This window comes from Pelodiscus sinensis, chromosome 12 (assembly GCF_049634645.1).
Source record: "Pelodiscus sinensis isolate JC-2024 chromosome 12, ASM4963464v1, whole genome shotgun sequence".
In the NCBI taxonomy this organism is placed as follows: Eukaryota; Metazoa; Chordata; order Testudines; family Trionychidae; genus Pelodiscus; species Pelodiscus sinensis.
The window spans coordinates 47,199,864-47,217,313 of NC_134722.1; the positions used below are offsets into that span (position 1 = coordinate 47,199,864).

The 17,450-nt window shown below is 64.4% G+C and overlaps 1 protein-coding gene and 1 long non-coding RNA gene across 3 annotated transcripts; one reads left to right on the forward strand and one right to left on the reverse strand.

The window, feature by feature from the left end:
- Positions 1-295: 295 nt before the first annotated feature.
- LCAT (lecithin-cholesterol acyltransferase) lies at positions 296-14,274 on the reverse strand. 2 transcript variants are annotated; one of them, XM_075940559.1, is made up of 6 exons: positions 13,683-14,266; positions 6,868-7,024; positions 4,176-4,291; positions 3,871-3,966; positions 3,042-3,266; positions 296-1,047 (listed from the first exon to the last, which is right to left on the reverse strand). In XM_075940559.1, exons 1-6 carry the CDS (start codon positions 13,834-13,836, stop codon positions 404-406), a joined length of 1,392 nt encoding a protein of 463 aa, XP_075796674.1. In that variant the 5' UTR covers positions 13,837-14,266; the 3' UTR covers positions 296-403. The 2 variants fall into 2 exon arrangements, with proteins under 2 accessions (XP_075796674.1, XP_075796675.1); XM_075940560.1 differs by lacking the exon at positions 3,042-3,266 and having other exon boundaries at positions 13,683-14,274.
- Positions 12,870-16,795, forward strand: LOC142831112 (uncharacterized). The gene is made up of 3 exons (XR_012906781.1): positions 12,870-13,520; positions 14,927-15,040; positions 16,164-16,795. It is a non-coding gene; the product is annotated as an uncharacterized LOC142831112 (long non-coding RNA).
- The last annotated feature ends 655 nt before the right edge of the window (positions 16,796-17,450 follow it).

Consider the following 17,450-nt stretch of genomic DNA (forward strand, 5'->3'; position numbering starts at 1 on the left):
CCGCGCTGGCATGATGCAATGGCCTGGTGCTGGGGTTCATCACTCATCTGCAAGTAACAAGCCTGTAATTAATCACATGTCACAAAACCAAAGGCAGCCAGAGCAGAAGACGGGTGCTGCTTTGCCGGATTGAAACCCTAGGCTTTCCAGCCAACTGCGGCTGGAACCAGGGTTCCCTGTAAGCTGAGCACTTGTGCACCCACTCAGGAGATCATCAAATGCTGCCCAGCTGATTAGCAGAGCATCCACAGCCTTTTGTCTGTTGTTGCTACTGGTGGTGCACATTCACGCATGCCTGAGTGCACATAGAAAAATTTATTCTGTGCATGGATGGCAAAAATCCAGACATGGATAGCAACAATTAGGGGGAACATTAGTTGGAACTGGCCAACCCCCTCTGCCTTCAGTTCATGTTGGGCTTCTTAGCAGCCCTCCGAGCAGAGAGGCTCTTCCTGGCCAGTGTTGGCTCCGGGCTGGGCGGGAAGAGGGACTTTTGCCCATTCCCTCCCTGCTCTTCCCCTCTGTCCTGGACCCTGCCCAGCAGAATCTCGTTGATATAGCTCAGCGTTTGGTTGCTGAAAACCATGTTGAGATGGTCCACGCCGGGCAGCTCCAGGACATGCACTGGCTGCTTCTGCTGGTTCTGCCAGCGGGCGCACAGCTTCATGCTGCGTGTGCTTACCGTGTCGTCCCCATCCCCGTAGATTATGTCCACGGGGTCCTCGAAGGGGAAGTGCTCATCATAGATGTAGGTCTCCGCAGTCGGGAGGCCCGTGCCGTAGAGGCAGTGGGTCTCCACGCCAGGCGGAGGCAGCCCCTTGAGCAGGTCCTTAGTGTCGCTCCACATGTACCAGCCGTCCTCAAAGCTGACGTCGAGGAAGAAGCGCTGGTAGTCCCGGTAGGTGTAGTTGTAGGACGGCGTGGAGATGAAGACGTGCGTTTCGGGCCAGGCCAGGCTGGTGGGGAACATCCAGGGGCTGGTGGTGGCCATGCGCTGTTCCTCCCGCAGCTTGATGTGGGAGACCAGAGGGATGCCCTGGTTATCGCCTGCAATTCACACAGAGACTCAGCAGGAGCAAAACAGACAGACACCCCAAGGGTCCCAAAGCAGCCGGCGTGTGCCCAGATCGCCCGGTGCTGACATGCAGCCACCTCTGGGGGGAGGCAAGGCTGCAGCTCAACAGACGCACTGTAATTCAGGGCAGGAGGCCCAGAGAAGTACTGGGGTACAACTGCAATTTATTGGCTAATCTAAAGGATGGAATTCCCAGGAACACATGTCTCCGAGCACGGTGGGGTCAAAGAGCGCCCCCTAAAGAGTGCCTGCTCTGGTGCACCACTCTGGGGCGCCGACTCTGTAGGTCACACACACGTTCTCTGCAGCCACCGTCCTTCCGAGCTTGGCCCTGCTCCTGGGAGCCCAGCCAGAGGTGGGGAAGCGGAGGCAGGCTTTTGTGCTGGGGGAGTTTGTCCGCGGGTGCTGCTGGGTGTCCGGCAGGAGGGGAAGGATCCCAAGCCTGCGGTAGGTTTTCTGAGCTGGCTCCACGCGCGTGTGTATGTAGGGGGGCTCTCCCGGGTTTATTGCCAGTCTTGCCATATTTGGGGTGGTTTGGAAAGACATGGGTCCCGGGGCCCTGTGATTATTCCAGCATCCTGGAACCCAGCGTAAGTCGCTGCCCTCGTGGCTCTGGAGAAAGGCAGGCAAACATGGCTCTTACACAGTCGTAAAAGGTTCAGATGCCAGAAGGCAAAGGAAAAGCACCCCCGACGGATGTTTTCAAAAGCGCATGGTGTTTAAGCTCCTCTCATGACTCTCTGAGGTTGGCCACGCCAGGTAAAGGTTCGGGGGTGGCTCTGAAGGATGGAGAGAGGAGTAGGAAGTGGGTGCTGTGTCTCGGGGTGTTTCTGAGCTTGTGGGGCTAGGGATGGGGGAGGACTAGAGTGGGGTGGTGTAGTGTGTGGAAACAGCTCAGAGATCCTCCCAGTCTTCTACAGCACAAGTCATCAAGCCCCTGCCGGTGCAGCCAGGGGTACGGGAGCTATCGCCGTGCAGTTAGGTCTTTGCGTCCTTGCTGTATCCATGGATTTCATCGTCATCAGAATGGGGCTTCTGAAGGAGCATGGCACACAGGCTGGGCAGGAGGGATAGCTCAGTGGTTTGAGCATTGGCCTGCTAAACCCAGGGTTGTGAGTTCAATCCTTGTGGAGGCCGTTTAGGGATTTGGGGCAAAAATTCATCAGGGATGGTATTTGGTCCTGCTGTGAAGGCAGGGGACTGGACTCTATGACCTTTCAAGGTCCCTTCCAGTTCTAGGAGCTAGGCAATCTCCATTTAAAAAAAAAAAAAAAAAAAAAACCTGGTGCACACAGAAACCCCAGCCCTGGAGAGGAGAATGGAGCCAGGTGAGAGAGGGCTGGCCAAAACCCTCCTGACACAATGTGTTCTTTCGCTGGGAAATGTTGATTCCTTCAAATGGGGAATCTTTGCAGGCTGTGGCAAGGCTTTCATCAGGAGGGGCCTCAGCTCACGGCATTGCTGCTGGGAGACACCGCCCCCCGGAGCATCCGGGCCACCAGCGAGGGGTGCACCTGGAGATGGAGGAGACCCAGCCTGCCCTGATGCCAGGTTAGGGAGTCAGTTGCTCCGGCCCAGGGATGACTTATACAAAGTGAAACAGCTTCAGCCTGAGACACCCCCCCCCAGCATAGCCCCTGACTTGCCGATTCGGGCTCGCAGCTAGGAGAAGGGAGAGCTTGGTCCAGGTGTCCCTGAATCTGGCTGAGCAGGGTCAATGATGCTGAGTCTCCTGCATCCCAGGGCATGCCCTGACCACCTGGCAAAGGCCTATGGGGGGGTTGTTTCCCGGAGCTCTAGGAGTGACCTGGGGGCCGTGTGTATGGTGAGCGACGGTGCGAGTCTTGTGACTGCCGTGCCTTTCCTAGGGCTGCCCCTGCCACGCTGAGCAGTCTGCAGCCCCGACCTCCCAGCCCCGCGCGGCGGAGTCACCCCCCATTTCTCCGGCAGAGGAAGGCAGACCCACCCGAGGCCAGGACGCGCATGCACTTGGCGGCGCCGCCCCAGGGGGCCCCCAGGGAGATGAAGCCCGCGATGTAGCGGTCCTTCCAGGCCTGGGGCTGCTGCAGCAGGAAGTAGAGGGTGTGGAGGTTGCCCAGGCTGTGCCCCAGCAGGAAGACCCCTCTCTGGTAGGTGTCGTGCATCTCCTCAATCAGCGCCTTCAGGTTGTGGAAATACTCCTGCTGCTGGTCTGCGGGGAGAGCGGCATGGCGCACGGGCCGGGCAGCACCCCCAGCCCTGGACCCTCCCGGGGAGGGGCAGAAGAGGGTGTTCACGGGGGGGGGGTCATCCAGGCCCTCCCATGAGGTCACTCCTCACAGGGGTCCCCCAATCTCATGAGAGGCAGGATTCTGCCCCCCAAGTCACATCTAGGCCAGCAGGGCCCCCTCTGCCCTAAGGGCGTCTCTTTCAGGCTTGCCCGCCCTTATCCCCATCAGGCATGGGCAAAGGGTAAAGGCCCAGCTGGGGAAGGCAAGCTGAAGCCCCGCCCCTTCCCCCCAAAACCACACCCCTTCCCTGAGACCACGCCCTTTCAAGAACCTTCCCCCCAGCCAAGCCCCCCCCCCCAGCCCTCAAGCCCGACCCTTCCAGGCCATGCAGCGGGCAGGGCTGCTGCACCATGGGCAGTGGAGGCAGTTTTGGGAAGGCAATGCCTTCCTGTGCCTACATTCCCCTGGCTGGCTTGGTCTCCCTCCTGGCCCGGGGCTCTCCCTGCTGCCTCTGGAGGGGCCCTTCTGCCTCCCCTCCCCGGCTCCCTTGGCTGAGCTGGCAGCTGGTGCCAACCCTGCACGTACTGGGCCCGATCCTCCAGTCGTAGGGGGCGGCTCGCACCGTCTCGTCTCGCACGTAGCCGTTGTTCACCAGGTTCTGCACGAGGGTGTGGAGGTAGCCTGCACAAGACAGTTCAGTGCAAAGTCTCCGCTGCTCAGGGGGTCCAAGTCCCAAGCAGCCTGTGAAGAGCGTCGAGAGGGTCTCCCGTCTCGCGGTGACTGGGCCCGAGAGCCCTGCCAAGCCGGGAGGCCGGGACCCTTCCCTACCGCTGAGCACCAGCACCCTGGGGAGCCCCGCCTGGACCTAGTGCCTCGCCCTGCGGCCTCACCTGCCAGCTTGCTCTTGTCCAGGTACTCCACGGAGTAGGTCTTGCCAAAGCCGGGCACGCGGATCTGCACCCCAGGGGCGTTGGACACTCTGCCGGTGCTGCGGTTATACACCACTCTGCGGGGACGGGACAGGACAGGACAGGCAGGGCGCTGTGGTTATACACCGCTCTGCGGGGACGGGACGGGATAGGACAGGCAGGGCGCTGCGGTTATACACCACTCTGCGGGGACGGGATAGGACAGGCAGGGCGCTGTGGTTATACACCACTCTGCGGGGACGGGACAGGACAGGACAGGCAGGGCGCTGTGGTTATACACCGCTCTGTGTGGACGGGACGGGACAGGACAGGCAGGGCGCTGTGGTTATACACCACTCTGCGGGGACAGGACAGGACAGGACAGGCAGGGTGCTGCGGTTATACACCACTCTGCGGGGACGGGACAGGACAGGACAGGCAGGGCGCTGTGGTTATACACCACTCTGCAGGGACGGGACAGGACAGGACAGGCAGGGCGCTGTGGTTATACACCGCTCTGCGGGGACGGGACAGGACAGGACAGGCAGGGTGCTGCGGTTATACACCGCTCTGTGGGGACGGGACAGAACAGGACAGGCAGGGTGCTGTGGTTATACACCGCTCTGCGGGGACGGGACAGGACAGGACAGGCAGGGTGCTGCGGTTATACACCGCTCTGCGGGGACGGGACAGGACAGGACAGGCAGGGTGCTGCGGTTATACACCGCTCTGCGGGGACGGGACAGGACAGGAGAGGCAGGACGCTGCGGTTATACACCACTCTGCGGGGACAGGACAGGACAGGACAGGCAGGACGCTGCGGTTATACACCGCTCTGTGGGGACGGGACAGAACAGGACAGGCAGGGTGCTGCGGTTATACACCGCTCTGCGGGGACGGGACAGGACAGGACAGGCAGGGCGCTGCGGTTATACACCGCTCTGCGGGGACGGGACAGGACAGGACAGGCAGGGCGCTGCGGTTATACACCGCTCTGTGTGGACGGGACGGGACAGGCGGCAGGGCAGGGCACTGCGGTTATACACCGCTCTGTGGGGACGGGACGGGACAGGCGGCAGGGCAGGACTCTGTGGTTATACACCGCTCTGCGGGGATGGGACGGGACAGGCGGCAGGGCAGGACTCTGCGGTTATACACCGCTCTGTGGGGACGGGACGGGACAGGCGGCAGGGCAGGACTCTGCGGTTATACACCGCTCTGTGGGGACGGGACGGGACAGGCGGCAGGGCAGGACTCTGCGGTTATACACCGCTCTGCGGGGACGGGACGGGACAGGCGGCAGGGCAGGGCGCTGCGGTTATACACCGCTCTGCGGGGACGGGACAGGCGGCAGGGCAGGGCGCTGCGGTTATACACCGCTCTGCGGGGACAGGATGGGACAGGCGGCAGGGCAGGGCGCTGCGGTTATACACCGCTCTGCGGGGACGGGATGGGACAGGCGGCAGGGCAGGGCGCTGCGGTTATACACCGCTCTGCGGGGACGGGACAGGCGGCAGGGCAGGGCGCTGCGGTTATACACCGCTCTGCGGGGACGGGACAGGCGGCAGGGCAGGGCGCTGCGGTTATACACCGCTCTGCGGGGACGGGATGGGACAGGCGGCAGGGCAGGGCGCTGCGGTTATACACCGCTCTGCGGGGACGGGACAGGCGGCAGGGCAGGGCGCTGCGGTTATACACCGCTCTGCGGGGACGGGACAGGCGGCAGGGCAGGGCGCTGCGGTTATACACCGCTCTGCGGGGACGGGATGGGACAGGCGGCAGGGCAGGGCGCTGCGGTTATACACCGCTCTGCGGGGACGGGACAGGCGGCAGGGCAGGGCGCTGCGGTTATACACCGCTCTGCGGGGACGGGATGGGACAGGCGGCAGGGCAGGGCGCTGCGGTTATACACCGCTCTGCGGGGACGGGACAGGCGGCAGGGCAGGGCGCTGCGGTTATACACCGCTCTGCGGGGACGGGACAGGCGGCAGGGCAGGACGCTGCGGTTATACACCGCTCTGCGGGGACGGGACAGGCGGCAGGGCAGGGCGCTGCGGTTATACACCGCTCTGCGGGGACGGGACAGGTGGCAGGGCAGGGCGCTGCGGTTATACACCGCTCTGCGGGGACGGGACAGGCGGCAGGGCAGGGCGCTGCGGTTATACACCGCTCTGCGGGGACGGGACAGGCGGCAGGGCAGGGCGCTGTGGTTATACACCGCTCTGCGGGGACGGGACAGGCGGCAGGGCAGGGCACTGCGGTTATACACCACTCTGCGGGGACGGGACAGGCGGCAGGGCAGGGTGCTGCGGTTATACACCGCTCTGCGGGGACGGGACAGGACAGGCAGGGCGCTGCGGTTATACACCGCTCTGCGGGGACGGGACAGGCGGCAGGGCAGGGCGCTGCGGTTATACACCGCTCTGCGGGGACGGGACAGGTGGCAGGGCAGGGCGCTGCGGTTATACACCGCTCTGCGGGGACGGGACAGGTGGCAGGGCAGATCCATCCCAGTGGGGTGCAAAGGGGAGGCCTCTGGGCGGGGACTGAAATCCAGGCAGCTCTCCCCTCCGTCCCACGTGGGAAAGGGTCCGTCTGTGCAGTGCCCCCGAGGCAGCCGAAGGGCTCCCCTTGTCCTCAGCGGGCCGTGGCCCCCCGGCGCCGGGGCCGGTACCTGGTGTTGTCGATCCAGCAGGCGACGCCCAGCGGCAGGAACATCTGCAGGTTGATCCAGAGGGTGAAGTAGTCCTCGGTCCTGCGGTGGCACATCCAGTTCACCACGTCCGGCTTGTCCAGCTTGGCCTCCAGCTGGTTCCCCAGGCAGCCGGGCACTGCAGGCCCCAGAGACAGAGAGGAAGCCGCGAGCCAGACCCCGGGCCCGGGCCCTGCTGCGTGGGGCATGCAGAGCCTGAGAGCCCCTCCCGCCGGCGGTGTCACCACGGGGCTCCGGGCGGGTGCCTCGCAGGGCTGCGTTCAGATTGGAACGCCCCAGGGAGGCGGGCACGGCGCGGGCTGGGACATCCCAACCAGTAGGCTGGGGGGGGACGTTTTTAGGTCGGGGGGGGGAAGGGACGTTGTCCCACCGAAAAATTAGTCGGGGTCTGCACAAAGGTGAGAAAAAAACCCTCAAACCACAAACCAAACCACCTCCCTGACGTGGCCCCCAACCGAGGAGAAGGACCCTCCCCATGTTCCCCTGCCGCACCAGAGCCTGGGGGGGCCGGGCTAGTAGATTGTGTGGGCCCCCCCCAGGCTGTGGGGTAGTGTCAGAAATGCAGGGCTCCGTGTGTGGCAGGAGGCTGCCGGGAAGTGGGTTGGGGGGTGCAGGAGCGTGTTGAGGGTTGGTGGGTCTGGGAGGGTGCAGGACCAGGCTGGAGGTGGAGGGTCTGGGCAGGAGGGAGGGAGCTGGCTGGGCTGGAGAGCCAGAGCCTGCTTCCTTATGCTGGGGGGGAGGAGCCTCGGGGGCCGGATCCAGGTGAGGCAGGGGCCGAATTTGGCCCCAGGCCCGGAGGTTCCCCACCCCCGGACGAGGCTGTTCCGGGCAGGGAGCGTGCCGGCAGAGTCCAGCCCCAGGGCACGGCTGCCCAGCGGTTGTGCTGACGGAGCAGTGTAGACACGCAATGCTGGTGTACTAGAGAGTGAGTTCCACAGACGTAGCTCACCCTGGCCCCGGGTGTGAGTCTCTCTGGGCACCAGTGCTGCACTGGGCTGGCCCGCTCGACCCTGGCAGCACTTGGGGGTCCCTTTGAGCCTGGCCGCCTGGAGCCTCAAAGCCCCTTTCGAGGGGCCAGGCATCCCTGGAACAGCAGGCTGCAGGAAAGCGGGCAGCGAAAGTGTGACTGGGCTGCGGCTGGGAGAGCTCTGTGAATGCCATCCCCAGCCTCTCGCCGTGCTCCTGGTCCTGGTGACCCCGGCTCCCTGGCCGCGGGGGAGGCATGACCCTTCCGCACAATGTCACACAGGAACATTAGATAATTATTAAGGGAATTTGTAACTGGGACTCCAAAGGTTATCGCGGCGCCGAGGGCGGCTGGCTGGGCTGCCCGAGGGGGGGATGGGCAGGGAAGCTGACAGGCCGGAAGGCCCCGATCCGGCGTTGGGCCCCCGTGCGCCCCGCCAGTTCAGAGACTCCGCCCTGCGTCTGGCTGCAGGCACGGGTGGTCTGAGGGGGTTTACGGTGCGGGGCACGGGGCCATCTCCCCACAGCAGAGCAACCCGGGTCAGGAGGCTGCTCTGGCGATGGCGAGAATCCGGCCGCGGTCTCATGAAGGGCTGAGGGCAGTCAGGCCTACTGGTCAGAGCAGGGCACAGGTACCGGGAGGTCAGGCTGAGGCGGCCCAGAGGGGAACCAAGAGTCAGACGTTCGGCAGGTTACCAGGAGGGCGGGCACCAGGTTACAGACAGTGATCGACCTGCGAGGGCGAGGACAAAGCAGGGCCAGGAGCCAGGGAACCGTCCGTGCCTGTGCTAGCACCTCCCCCATACCCCTGGCAAAAATGTAATTACTACGTGGGGCTCCCCCTCCCCGAGTGGGGGTGGGTGGGCTTGGAGCTGGGGGGTTGGGGCGCAGGAGGGGTGTAAGGGCTCCGGTTAGTGTGGGAGGCTCAGAGGTGGGGCTGGGGGGTTGGGGCGCAGGAGGGGTGTAAGGGCTCCGGGTAGTGTGGGAGGCTCAGAGGTGGGGCTGGGGGGTTGGGGCGCAGGAGGGGTGTAAGGGCTCCGGGTAGGGTGGGAGGCTCAGAGGTGGGGCTGGGGGGTTGGGGCGCAGGAGGGGTGTAAGGGCTCCGGGTAGGGTGGGAGGCTCAGAGGTGGGGCTGAGGGGTTGGGGCGCAGGAGGGGTGTAAGGGCTCCGGGTAGGGTGGGAGGCTCAGAGGTGGGGCTGGGGGGTTGGGGCGCAGGAGGGGTGTAAGGGCTCCGGGTAGTGTGGGAGGCTCAGAGGTGGGGCTGGGGGGTTGGGGCGCAGGAGGGGTGTAAGGGCTGTGGGTAAGGTGGGAGGCTCAGAGGTGGGGCTGAGGGGTTGGGGCGCAGGAGGGGTGTAAGGGCTCCGGGTAGGGTGGGAGGCTCAGAGGTGGGGCTGGGGGGTTGGGGCGCAGGACGGGTGTAAGGTCTCCGGTTAGTGTGGGAGGCTCGGAGGTGGGGCGGAGGGGTTGGGGCGCAGGAGGGGTGTAAGGGCTCCGGTTAGTGTGGGAGGCTCAGAGGTGGGGCTGGGGGGTTGGGGCGCAGGAGGGGTGTAAGGGCTCCGGTTAGTGTGGGAGGCTCGGAGGTGGGGCGGAGGGGTTGGGGCGCAGGAGGGGTGTAAGGGCTCCGGTTAGTGTGGGAGGCTCGGAGGTGGGGCTGGGGGGTTGGGGTGCAGGAGGGGTGTAAGGGCTCCGGTTAGTGTGGGAGGCTCAGAGGTGGGGCGGAGGGGTTGGGGCGCAGGAGGGGTGTAAGGGCTCCGGTTAGTGTGGGAGGCTCGGAGGAGGGGCTGGGGGGTTGGGGCGCAGGAGGGGTGTAAGGGCTCCGGGTAGGGTGGGAGGCTCAGAGGTGGGGCTGGGGGGTTGGGACGCAGGAGGGTGTAAGGGCTCCGGGTAGGGTGGGAGGCTCAGAGATGGGGCTGAGGGGTTGGGACGCAGGAGGGGTGTAAGGGCTCCGGGTAGGGTGGGAGGCTCAGAGGTGGGGCTGGGGGGTTGGGGCGCAGGAGGGGTGTAAGGGCTCCGGGTAGTGTGGGAGGCTCAGAGGTGGGGCTGGGGGGTTGGGGCGCAGGAGGGGTGTAAGGGCTCCGGGTAGGGTGGGAGGCTCAGAGGTGGGGCTGGGGGGTTGGGGCGCAGGAGGGGTGTAAGGGCTCCGGGTAGTGTGGGAGGCTCAGAGGTGGGGCTGGGGGGTTGGGGCGCAGGAGGGGTGTAAGGGCTCCGGTTAGTGTGGGAGGCTCAGAGGTGGGGCGGAGGGGTTGGGGCGCAGGAGGGGTGTAAGGGCTCCGGTTAGTGTGGGAGGTTCGGAGGTGGGGTTGGGAGGTTGGGGCGCAGGAGGGGTGTAAGGGCTCCGGTTAGTGTGGGAGGCTCGGAGGTGGGGTTGGGAGGTTGGGGCGCAGGAGGGGTGTAAGGGCTGTGGGTAAGGTGGGAGGCTCAGAGGTGGGGCTGGGGGGTTGGGGCGCAGGAGGGGTGTAAGGGCTCCGGGTAGGGTGGGAGGCTCAGAGGTGGGGCTGGGGGGTTGGGGCGCAGGAGGGGTGTAAGGGCTCCGGTTAGTGTGGGAGGCTCAGAGGTGGGGCTGGGGGGTTGGGGCGCAGGAGGGGTGTAAGGGCTCCGGTTAGTGTGGGAGGCTCGGAGGTGGGGTTGGGAGGTTGGGGCGCAGGAGGGGTGTAAGGGCTCCGGGTAGTGTGGGAGGCTCGGAGGTGGGGCTGGGGGGTTGGGGCGCAGGAGGGGTGTAAGGGCTCCGGTTAGTGTGGGAGGCTCGGAGGTGGGGTTGGGAGGTTGGGGCGCAGGAGGGGTGTAAGGGCTGTGGGTAGGGTGGGAGGCTCGGAGGTGGGGCTGGGGGGTTGGGGCGCAGGAGGGGTGTAAGGGCTGTGGGTAGTGTGGGAGGCTCGGAGGTGGGGCTGGGGGGTTGGGGTGCAGGAGGGGTGTAAGGGCTGTGGGTAGTGTGGGAGGCTCGGAGGTGGGGCTGGGGGGTTGGGGCGCAGGACGGGGCTTTGGGCTGGGGCAGGGCGTTGGGGATGCGGGGGGAGGGCTCCAGGAGGGAGTTTGGGTGTCGGAGGACTGCAGGAGGGATTTTGGGGGGTAGGTTGCCACGGTTTCCAGGACGTGAGCACCGGGCTCCAGAGGCCCCATGTGCTGCAGGCGTCCCTGCAGCGCCCAACGGTCGCACTTCCCAGCCATGCGAGAACAGGGCCCGGCTTGAGGAAGGCCGTTGGAGGCTTTTTCGGTAGCGCCAGGGCCGGGGGAAGCCGCCGGGCCGGGTCTCCTCTGGGCTGGTGGCCGTGCCCCAGAGGGAGGGGCTCTAACTGGAGCAAGCGCAGGGAAGAGCTCGCAGGATGCCCGGGGCACGCGGGGCCTGTCTCCTGAGAGCAGGCTGGAGGGCTCCGCCCGGGCAAAGGAAGGCGGAAAGGAGCTGCCTGCGAGTGCAACGACCCAGCAGGTCCCCTCCGGTCAGATGTTCTCCCCCCTCCAGCTCCAGCCTCCCTCTGCCCTGGGAGAGCGGGACCCCGCCCCACGGCCCCTCCTGGCCGGGCACGGCCTCTCCGGCGGGCGAGGACCCCACGAGCAGGCCAAGGGACGGAGAAGGGACGTGCTGCTCCCCTGTAAATGCCACTGGTGGGGCCTCACCGGATGCGGGGCTCCGAGCGGAGCCACCAGAGCGATCGGGTCTGGAAAAACCTGCCTGACAGCGAGAGACTCAAAGGTTTCAATCTATCCAAGAGAAGTTTGACCAAAGTGCAGAAGCAGCCACGTGGCCGGGAGAGTTCGAAGGGCTCTTCCATCGAGCCGCCCAAAACTCCACCGGCTGCAAACGGAAACTAGACGTATTCAGGCAGGAAGTTAGGTGGGATTAACCGCTAGACCCCCCCGGCGCTGACTGCAGAGCAGAGTCCCCGTGGGGCCGGCAGGGCGACGTGGCTACAGATGGGCTCACAGGCTGTCCGCAGCTGCAAGGCCCGTTTTTCGTTTGGCCGGCTGTCCTTTTTCCAAGGTGCAGACCAACTCTTCCCGCACCAAGTGCCATCTGACACAACTCCCAGCTCCAGCATGTGCAGCGGTGGCGAGAGCCGGCGCACAAAGTGAGCTTGGATAGCTGCAGAATCCAGCGCCAGGTGTGTGCCCAAAGCGCCGCAACGCTGCCTCGCAGACGCAATGCGCCAAATCGGCATGCGTGGCTGTGACCTCAAACCACAGAGCCACGGGTCCCGAGACCCAACACTCTACTGCCGTCTAACAAATAACAGTGTAACCCACCGGCCACGCCTCCACCCGGCAAGCACCCGTTAGCTCACGTGGGGGAGGTCTGCGTCGGGGGGCAAAGACTGAATTCACGGGGACAGAATAAAAACAAACAGACCCAAGCGCCAAAGGTCTGTATGATCCGCAGCCTGAGAAGGCATCTTTTAAAAGCTTTTCCCGTTAATGCCACTGTAATCTGTCTGTTCTGGTGCAAGATGCGGTTTTGTGCCTCAGTTCCCCATCTGTTCCATGCGATTAATGGCATCCCTCTCACTGAGGTTCACAGAAGCCTCATAAGCAGTTTGGAGATTGTGGCAAAAGCTGAAGTGACATAGCAGCCATCTTCCGTTGGAAACCATAGGAGGCAGTAACCGTTAGGGGGCACTCTCCCCCAGTAGCCCTCTCTGCTGAGTAAACAAACTTGTCTCACTGCCACTGTTCCCTTTAATCTTTCCCATCCACGTGTGGAATAATTTTATGTGCACTGAGGCATATGAGAATGTGCACCACCAGTAGACACAAAAAAACCTAGCTCTGCTAATCAGCTGGGTGGCATCTGAATCTCACCTGAATGGCCGCACAAGCGCCCAGAGTACGGGGAATGTTGTGCACCCCTCGAAGTTGGACCAGTAGAAGATAATTTATCTCACCCACCTTGTCTTTCTCCCTGGGCATGAGCAGCTACAAACCCACAGGGAAATGCTGAGCCTCATGTAAATTGTGTGACGTGGCAGCCATTTTGCATAAAGGAAAATTGAACACAGTGGCTTCCGCGGATCGGAAAGACTTGCTGATCAGTTTGCGAGTTGCCCCATCCGTTTTGCAAGCACCCGGCCATCCCCAGCACAGCGAGAGCGCCGAGGACACGGATGAGAAACCTGCCGCGTGTTAGCGAGGGAAAGTCAGAGAAGGGGAGAGGAGGGAGCCACCATTTCGGGTCCTGTTATGAATTAATATTTTAACTCTTTAGGGTACCAGTGTCGTTCCACGGAAAACGCCGACTGTGCGCAGAGAACCTGCGCTGTAAACCTGGGGGAGGGGCACGTTCTTCACACAGCCCAGAGATGTACAGAGCGATGCCTGTTTCAAGTGGCCGACGGAGCTGGGGCGTCACGCGTCCGAGGCCCCCCCGGGTCTGAAAGGGATCTGGGCCCAGGGGCCAAACGCCTTCCTGGCCAAACTGACTCGGGACTGACTAGGGGAGTCAGGAACGGTGCCGGGGGCGGGGGGCGGTTCCTCTCGGCAGCACCTTGCAATAGCTAAGGACTCCACCCTTCTGAAAGAGCAGCCGGCCCTGGTGAGGAGTGCTGGGGCATGGCGGTGCAGAACGGCGCAGGGCAGGGGAAAAGTGGCGGGGGGCATGCACAGGACCGGCTCCTGGACAGGGACAGGCAAGGGCACAGCTGAGGAAGAGGACAGAGGGGTAAGTGACTGGCAAGGGAGAAGGAAAAACACCAGAAAGAGCCCGCCCCAGCTGTCCTGCCCCCACGCTGGGTCCCGGGGCAGAGACCGGCCTGCTGCGTGCCCCGGCTCCCCACCACAGCCCCCCGGGAACGGGGGTGTCTCCCTGCTGCCGGGCCCTTACCGAGTACCACGGGCGGGGTGCTGTTGGAGCGGGCTGCCTCCGGCGTGGCGCTGGGCGGGAAGAGGACGTTGAAGAGCCAGAACTGGGCCGTGGGCCGCGGGAGCAGCAGCAGCACCAGCGCGAGCCGCAGAGCCCTGAAGCCTGCGCACCCCATGGCAGGTCCGGCTGGGCTCCCTCTCAGCAAACAGCCTTTTATCAGCACCAGGCCGGGCCGGGGGAGGAGAGAGCCGCAGAGGGACGGCCGGGAGGGGGAGGGAGAGCCGAGGAGAGTGACCGCAAGGAATCCGGTTCCCGCTGTCTCCTGCTGCAGCCCAGGGCTCTCGGCTCGCTGGAAACCGGCCCTGGGCCTGGCCTCCCGAAAGCAGGGATGCCCAGAAGGAGTGACCCCGTCTCCCCGGGGGCAGGGGAATACGGCCCCTGCAGGCTGGCGGCACTGCTGACCGGGGCCTGCGTTACCCCGGGGCAAGGTGCGGGGTCAACAGGCTCACGCTGGTGTGTCTGCCCCGGGGTCACGTCCCAGGGGCCCCAGCCTGGGGCCTTGCCACATATGTGCCCCACAGAACTACACACACATCCCAAACACCCCCACACTACCCCACACCGTACCCCCACACCACACCCCCACACACCACACAGACACCCTGTCCACATACCCCACCCCACAAACACCCCCCCCCCCACAACTCTCACAACAGAGCTTTCCCGAGCTCTGGGGGCTGACTCCTGTCTGTTAAATAAAGGGGGGTCTCTTTCATACTAGCAAGGCTTCTGGGGCTTGTTTAGCCCCAGGGGGAGGGGAAATTGAGGCTGGGGCTCAGCTGCAGGAGATCTGCTGGGACTTCCCACCCACTCCCTGGGCCGTGGTTTGTGGCGAGAGACGGGGTTAGGGGAGGGCTAAAATGCCCCTCACGTGAGTCCCTGGCTTCAGGCACGGCTCCCTCGGAGAGCTTCGTCACTGCAGACTCAGCCTGGGCCCCCGCACCCTGCACAGGGCCCAGCACAACCGAACCCGATCCGGCATGGCGGGGGTAGGTCCCTCCGCCCGGTGGTGCACATGGAACCAGGCGGGATTTTCCCGCAAGGGGGTAAGCCATGGAAGAATTTTGCCTAGCGCTAAGAATGTCGGCTCACAGGGGTTCCCACAGGGTGCTTTGGGGAACCCCGTGTCTCTGCCCGATGGGTCCAGGGGCTCCCCACAAGAAAATATGACGGGCGGTTGTATGACCCTGGTATTTGTGGTTCAGGCCCTCGTCCTGCGTCGCGAGCTCTTGCCAGCTGGGAGGAGTCCTTGAACAAACAGACTCACAGACGGACGGGCAGGCGGACGCACGTTTCGGAAACACACAAGTCAAGGAAAGGTGCCGAGTGCTTCCGTGGCCCCTGCCGGCCTTCCTTCCCTGGTCGGAGGGAGGGACCCGGTAGACGTGACAGCAGTTCCCCACCCCGGGGGCTCGGAGCCGCGTGGCCGGTGCTGGGACCTGCCTGCTCTATTCCCTGCAGGAAGGCCTGGCCCATCCCCAGCCCAGGGGCCGGTCTGCGCAGTGAGGAGCCGGGCAGGGGTGGGTCTGTGGATGGGCCAGGAGCTGCCCCGCCCTGTGCCGGGGGGGGGGGGGGGGGTTGGCTAGATCTCCCAGTGCTGCAAGGCCCGGAGGACCAGGCCGGGGCCTCATGAGCAGGCCTGTGGGGGCACTGAAGGGTCAGGCACAGGATGGCAAAGGGGGGTGCTGATGCAGGCTCTGGCTTGGCCCCCCCACCGGGATGCGGCCCGGGACAGCCCTGGCTCAGACGGCCCTGCCAGGGCGAGGGAGGAGCAGCTGCTGCCGGTGGTCTTTGGGGCTGAGCCTGGTCACCCAGAGGGAGTGGGGGGAAGCGACGGGAGGGGGGGACTGTGGGCGTTCCATGCGTCTGCCACCACCTGGGATTTGGAACAGCCCCCCCAGCCCTGGCCCCAGACGTGGCCGGGACGTTCCATCCGCGGTGTCAGGCTGAGCAGTGAACCAAGCATCCCCCGGGGGCCCATCTGCCGGACAGCTGCCCTGGGACCCGCACGCAGGAGCCAACGCTCCCAGCAGCCCTGGCCCGGCCTGCCTTTGGGAAGGAGCAGCAGGCCCTGCCCAGGCTCAGAGGGGAAGCCGGCCCCTTCCTAGCTGGCGAAAGAGGCTCTCTCCACAGGGGCTGTGCCCCGGGTGAGGCTGCCCCAGAGGCCGAGGGTGGGGGGGGGTGTCAATGTGTAAATCGTGCTGCCCTGCCCAGCTGGTCTCAGCTCCTGGAGAAGACACAGGCTCTGCCCTGCTTCCATCCCAGCCCCGCGTCCGGCTCTGCTTAAGCAGTCCTGAGATTCCCCCCCGCCCCGCTGGCCTGCCAGATCGGGAATATTCTCCCACCTGAGCCCCTCCCTCAGTGTCCTCCCCCCTCCTGCCCCTTTGAGCCCCAGGCCCGGCCTGTGCCAGACACCTGACCTCAGGTGTTATTACCTGCCAGGTGTGGGAGCCGATCTCGGGGGATGGCGGAGGCCCCAGCCCCCGTACAAAGGACCAGCCAGCCTGGGACAAAACACGAGAAGTCATCCTTCTGCGCTGGTTAGGTCTCGACTGGAGTCTTGTGTCCAGTTCTGGGCACCACATTTCAGGAAAGATGTGGAGAAACTGGAGAAGGTCCAGAGAAGAGCAACAACAACGATGAAAGGTCGAGAGAACATGGGCTAGGAGGGACGGCTGAAAGAACTGGGCTTGTTGAGTTTGGGAAAGAGAAGACTGAGAGGGGACATGAGAGCAGCTTTCAAGTACCTAAAAGGGTGTCACAGGAAGGAGGGAGAAAAATTGTTCTCCTCGACCTCCGAGGATAGGACAAGAAGCAAGGGGCTGAAATTGCAGCAAGGGAGGGTTAGGTTGGACATTAGGGCAAACTTCCTGCCTGTCAGGTGGTGAAACGCTGGAATAAGTTGCCTGGGGAGGTTGTGGGGTCTCCATCCCTGGAGACATTGAAGAGCAGGTTGGACAGACACCTGCCAGGGATGGTCTAGATGGTGTTTGGCCCTGTCGTGAGGGCAGGGGATGGGACTTGATGTCCTCTTGAGGTCCTTTCCGAGTAGGGTTCCCAGATGGTTTCACCAAAAATACTGGACCCCCCCTCCAAAAAAAAAGCGCTGGGAAAATTTTGTTGAGAAAAAAAAACCCCGAACACCTGGCGACCCTACTTCCGGGTCCAGGGTTCTGTGCCTGGCACGTGAAGGCGTGACACTGGCATGTGTCCCTGTGTGGCCTGCTGCCCGGCAAGGGAGATCCCAAGCGGCACCGTGTCCCCCTGGCACCTCTCCTGGCAACACTGGCTGCAGCAGGGCCGGGGATCACGGCCAGCGGCAAACAGGCTCCTGGAACGAGTTCGTAACGTGTTTGTGCAGCATCTCCAGTTGTGTCCAAAAGGTGGCACCACAACGTAGCAAGGAACTGGGGGGGGGGGGGGGGGGGTGTGCGCTCTGGTCCAGTAGGGGGTGTGCGGTGGTCCTGGGCTGGGAGGAGGGGAGGGTGGGCTGCAGGCTGATGCAGGGGGTATGGGGGGCCTGGGCGGGGGGGCCTGGGAGGCTGGGCGGGGGGAGCAGGCTGATGCAGGGGGTATGGGGGGCCTGGGCGGGGGGCATGGGAGGCTGGGCGGGGGGAGCAGGCTGATGCAGGGGGTATGGGGGGCCTGGGCGGGGGGCATGGGAGGCTGGGCGGGGGGAGCAGGCTGATGCAGGGGGCATGGGAGGCTGGGCGGGGGGGCCAGGCTGAT

Bases quoted from the DNA above. Each gene is read 5' to 3' on its own strand.
- LCAT (XM_075940559.1), bottom strand. From the start codon at position 13,836: ATGGGGTGCGCAGGCTTCAGGGCTCTGCGGCTCGCGCTGGTGCTGCTG. The intron at 3,967-4,175 runs GTGAGGCCGCAG...TGTCTTGTGCAG, and splicing joins GGACAAGAGCAAGCTGGCAG to GCTACCTCCACACCCTCGTG. The intron at 1,048-3,041 runs GTGGGTCTGCCT...TGTGAATTGCAG, and splicing joins CATGCGCGTCCTGGCCTCGG to GCGATAACCAGGGCATCCCT.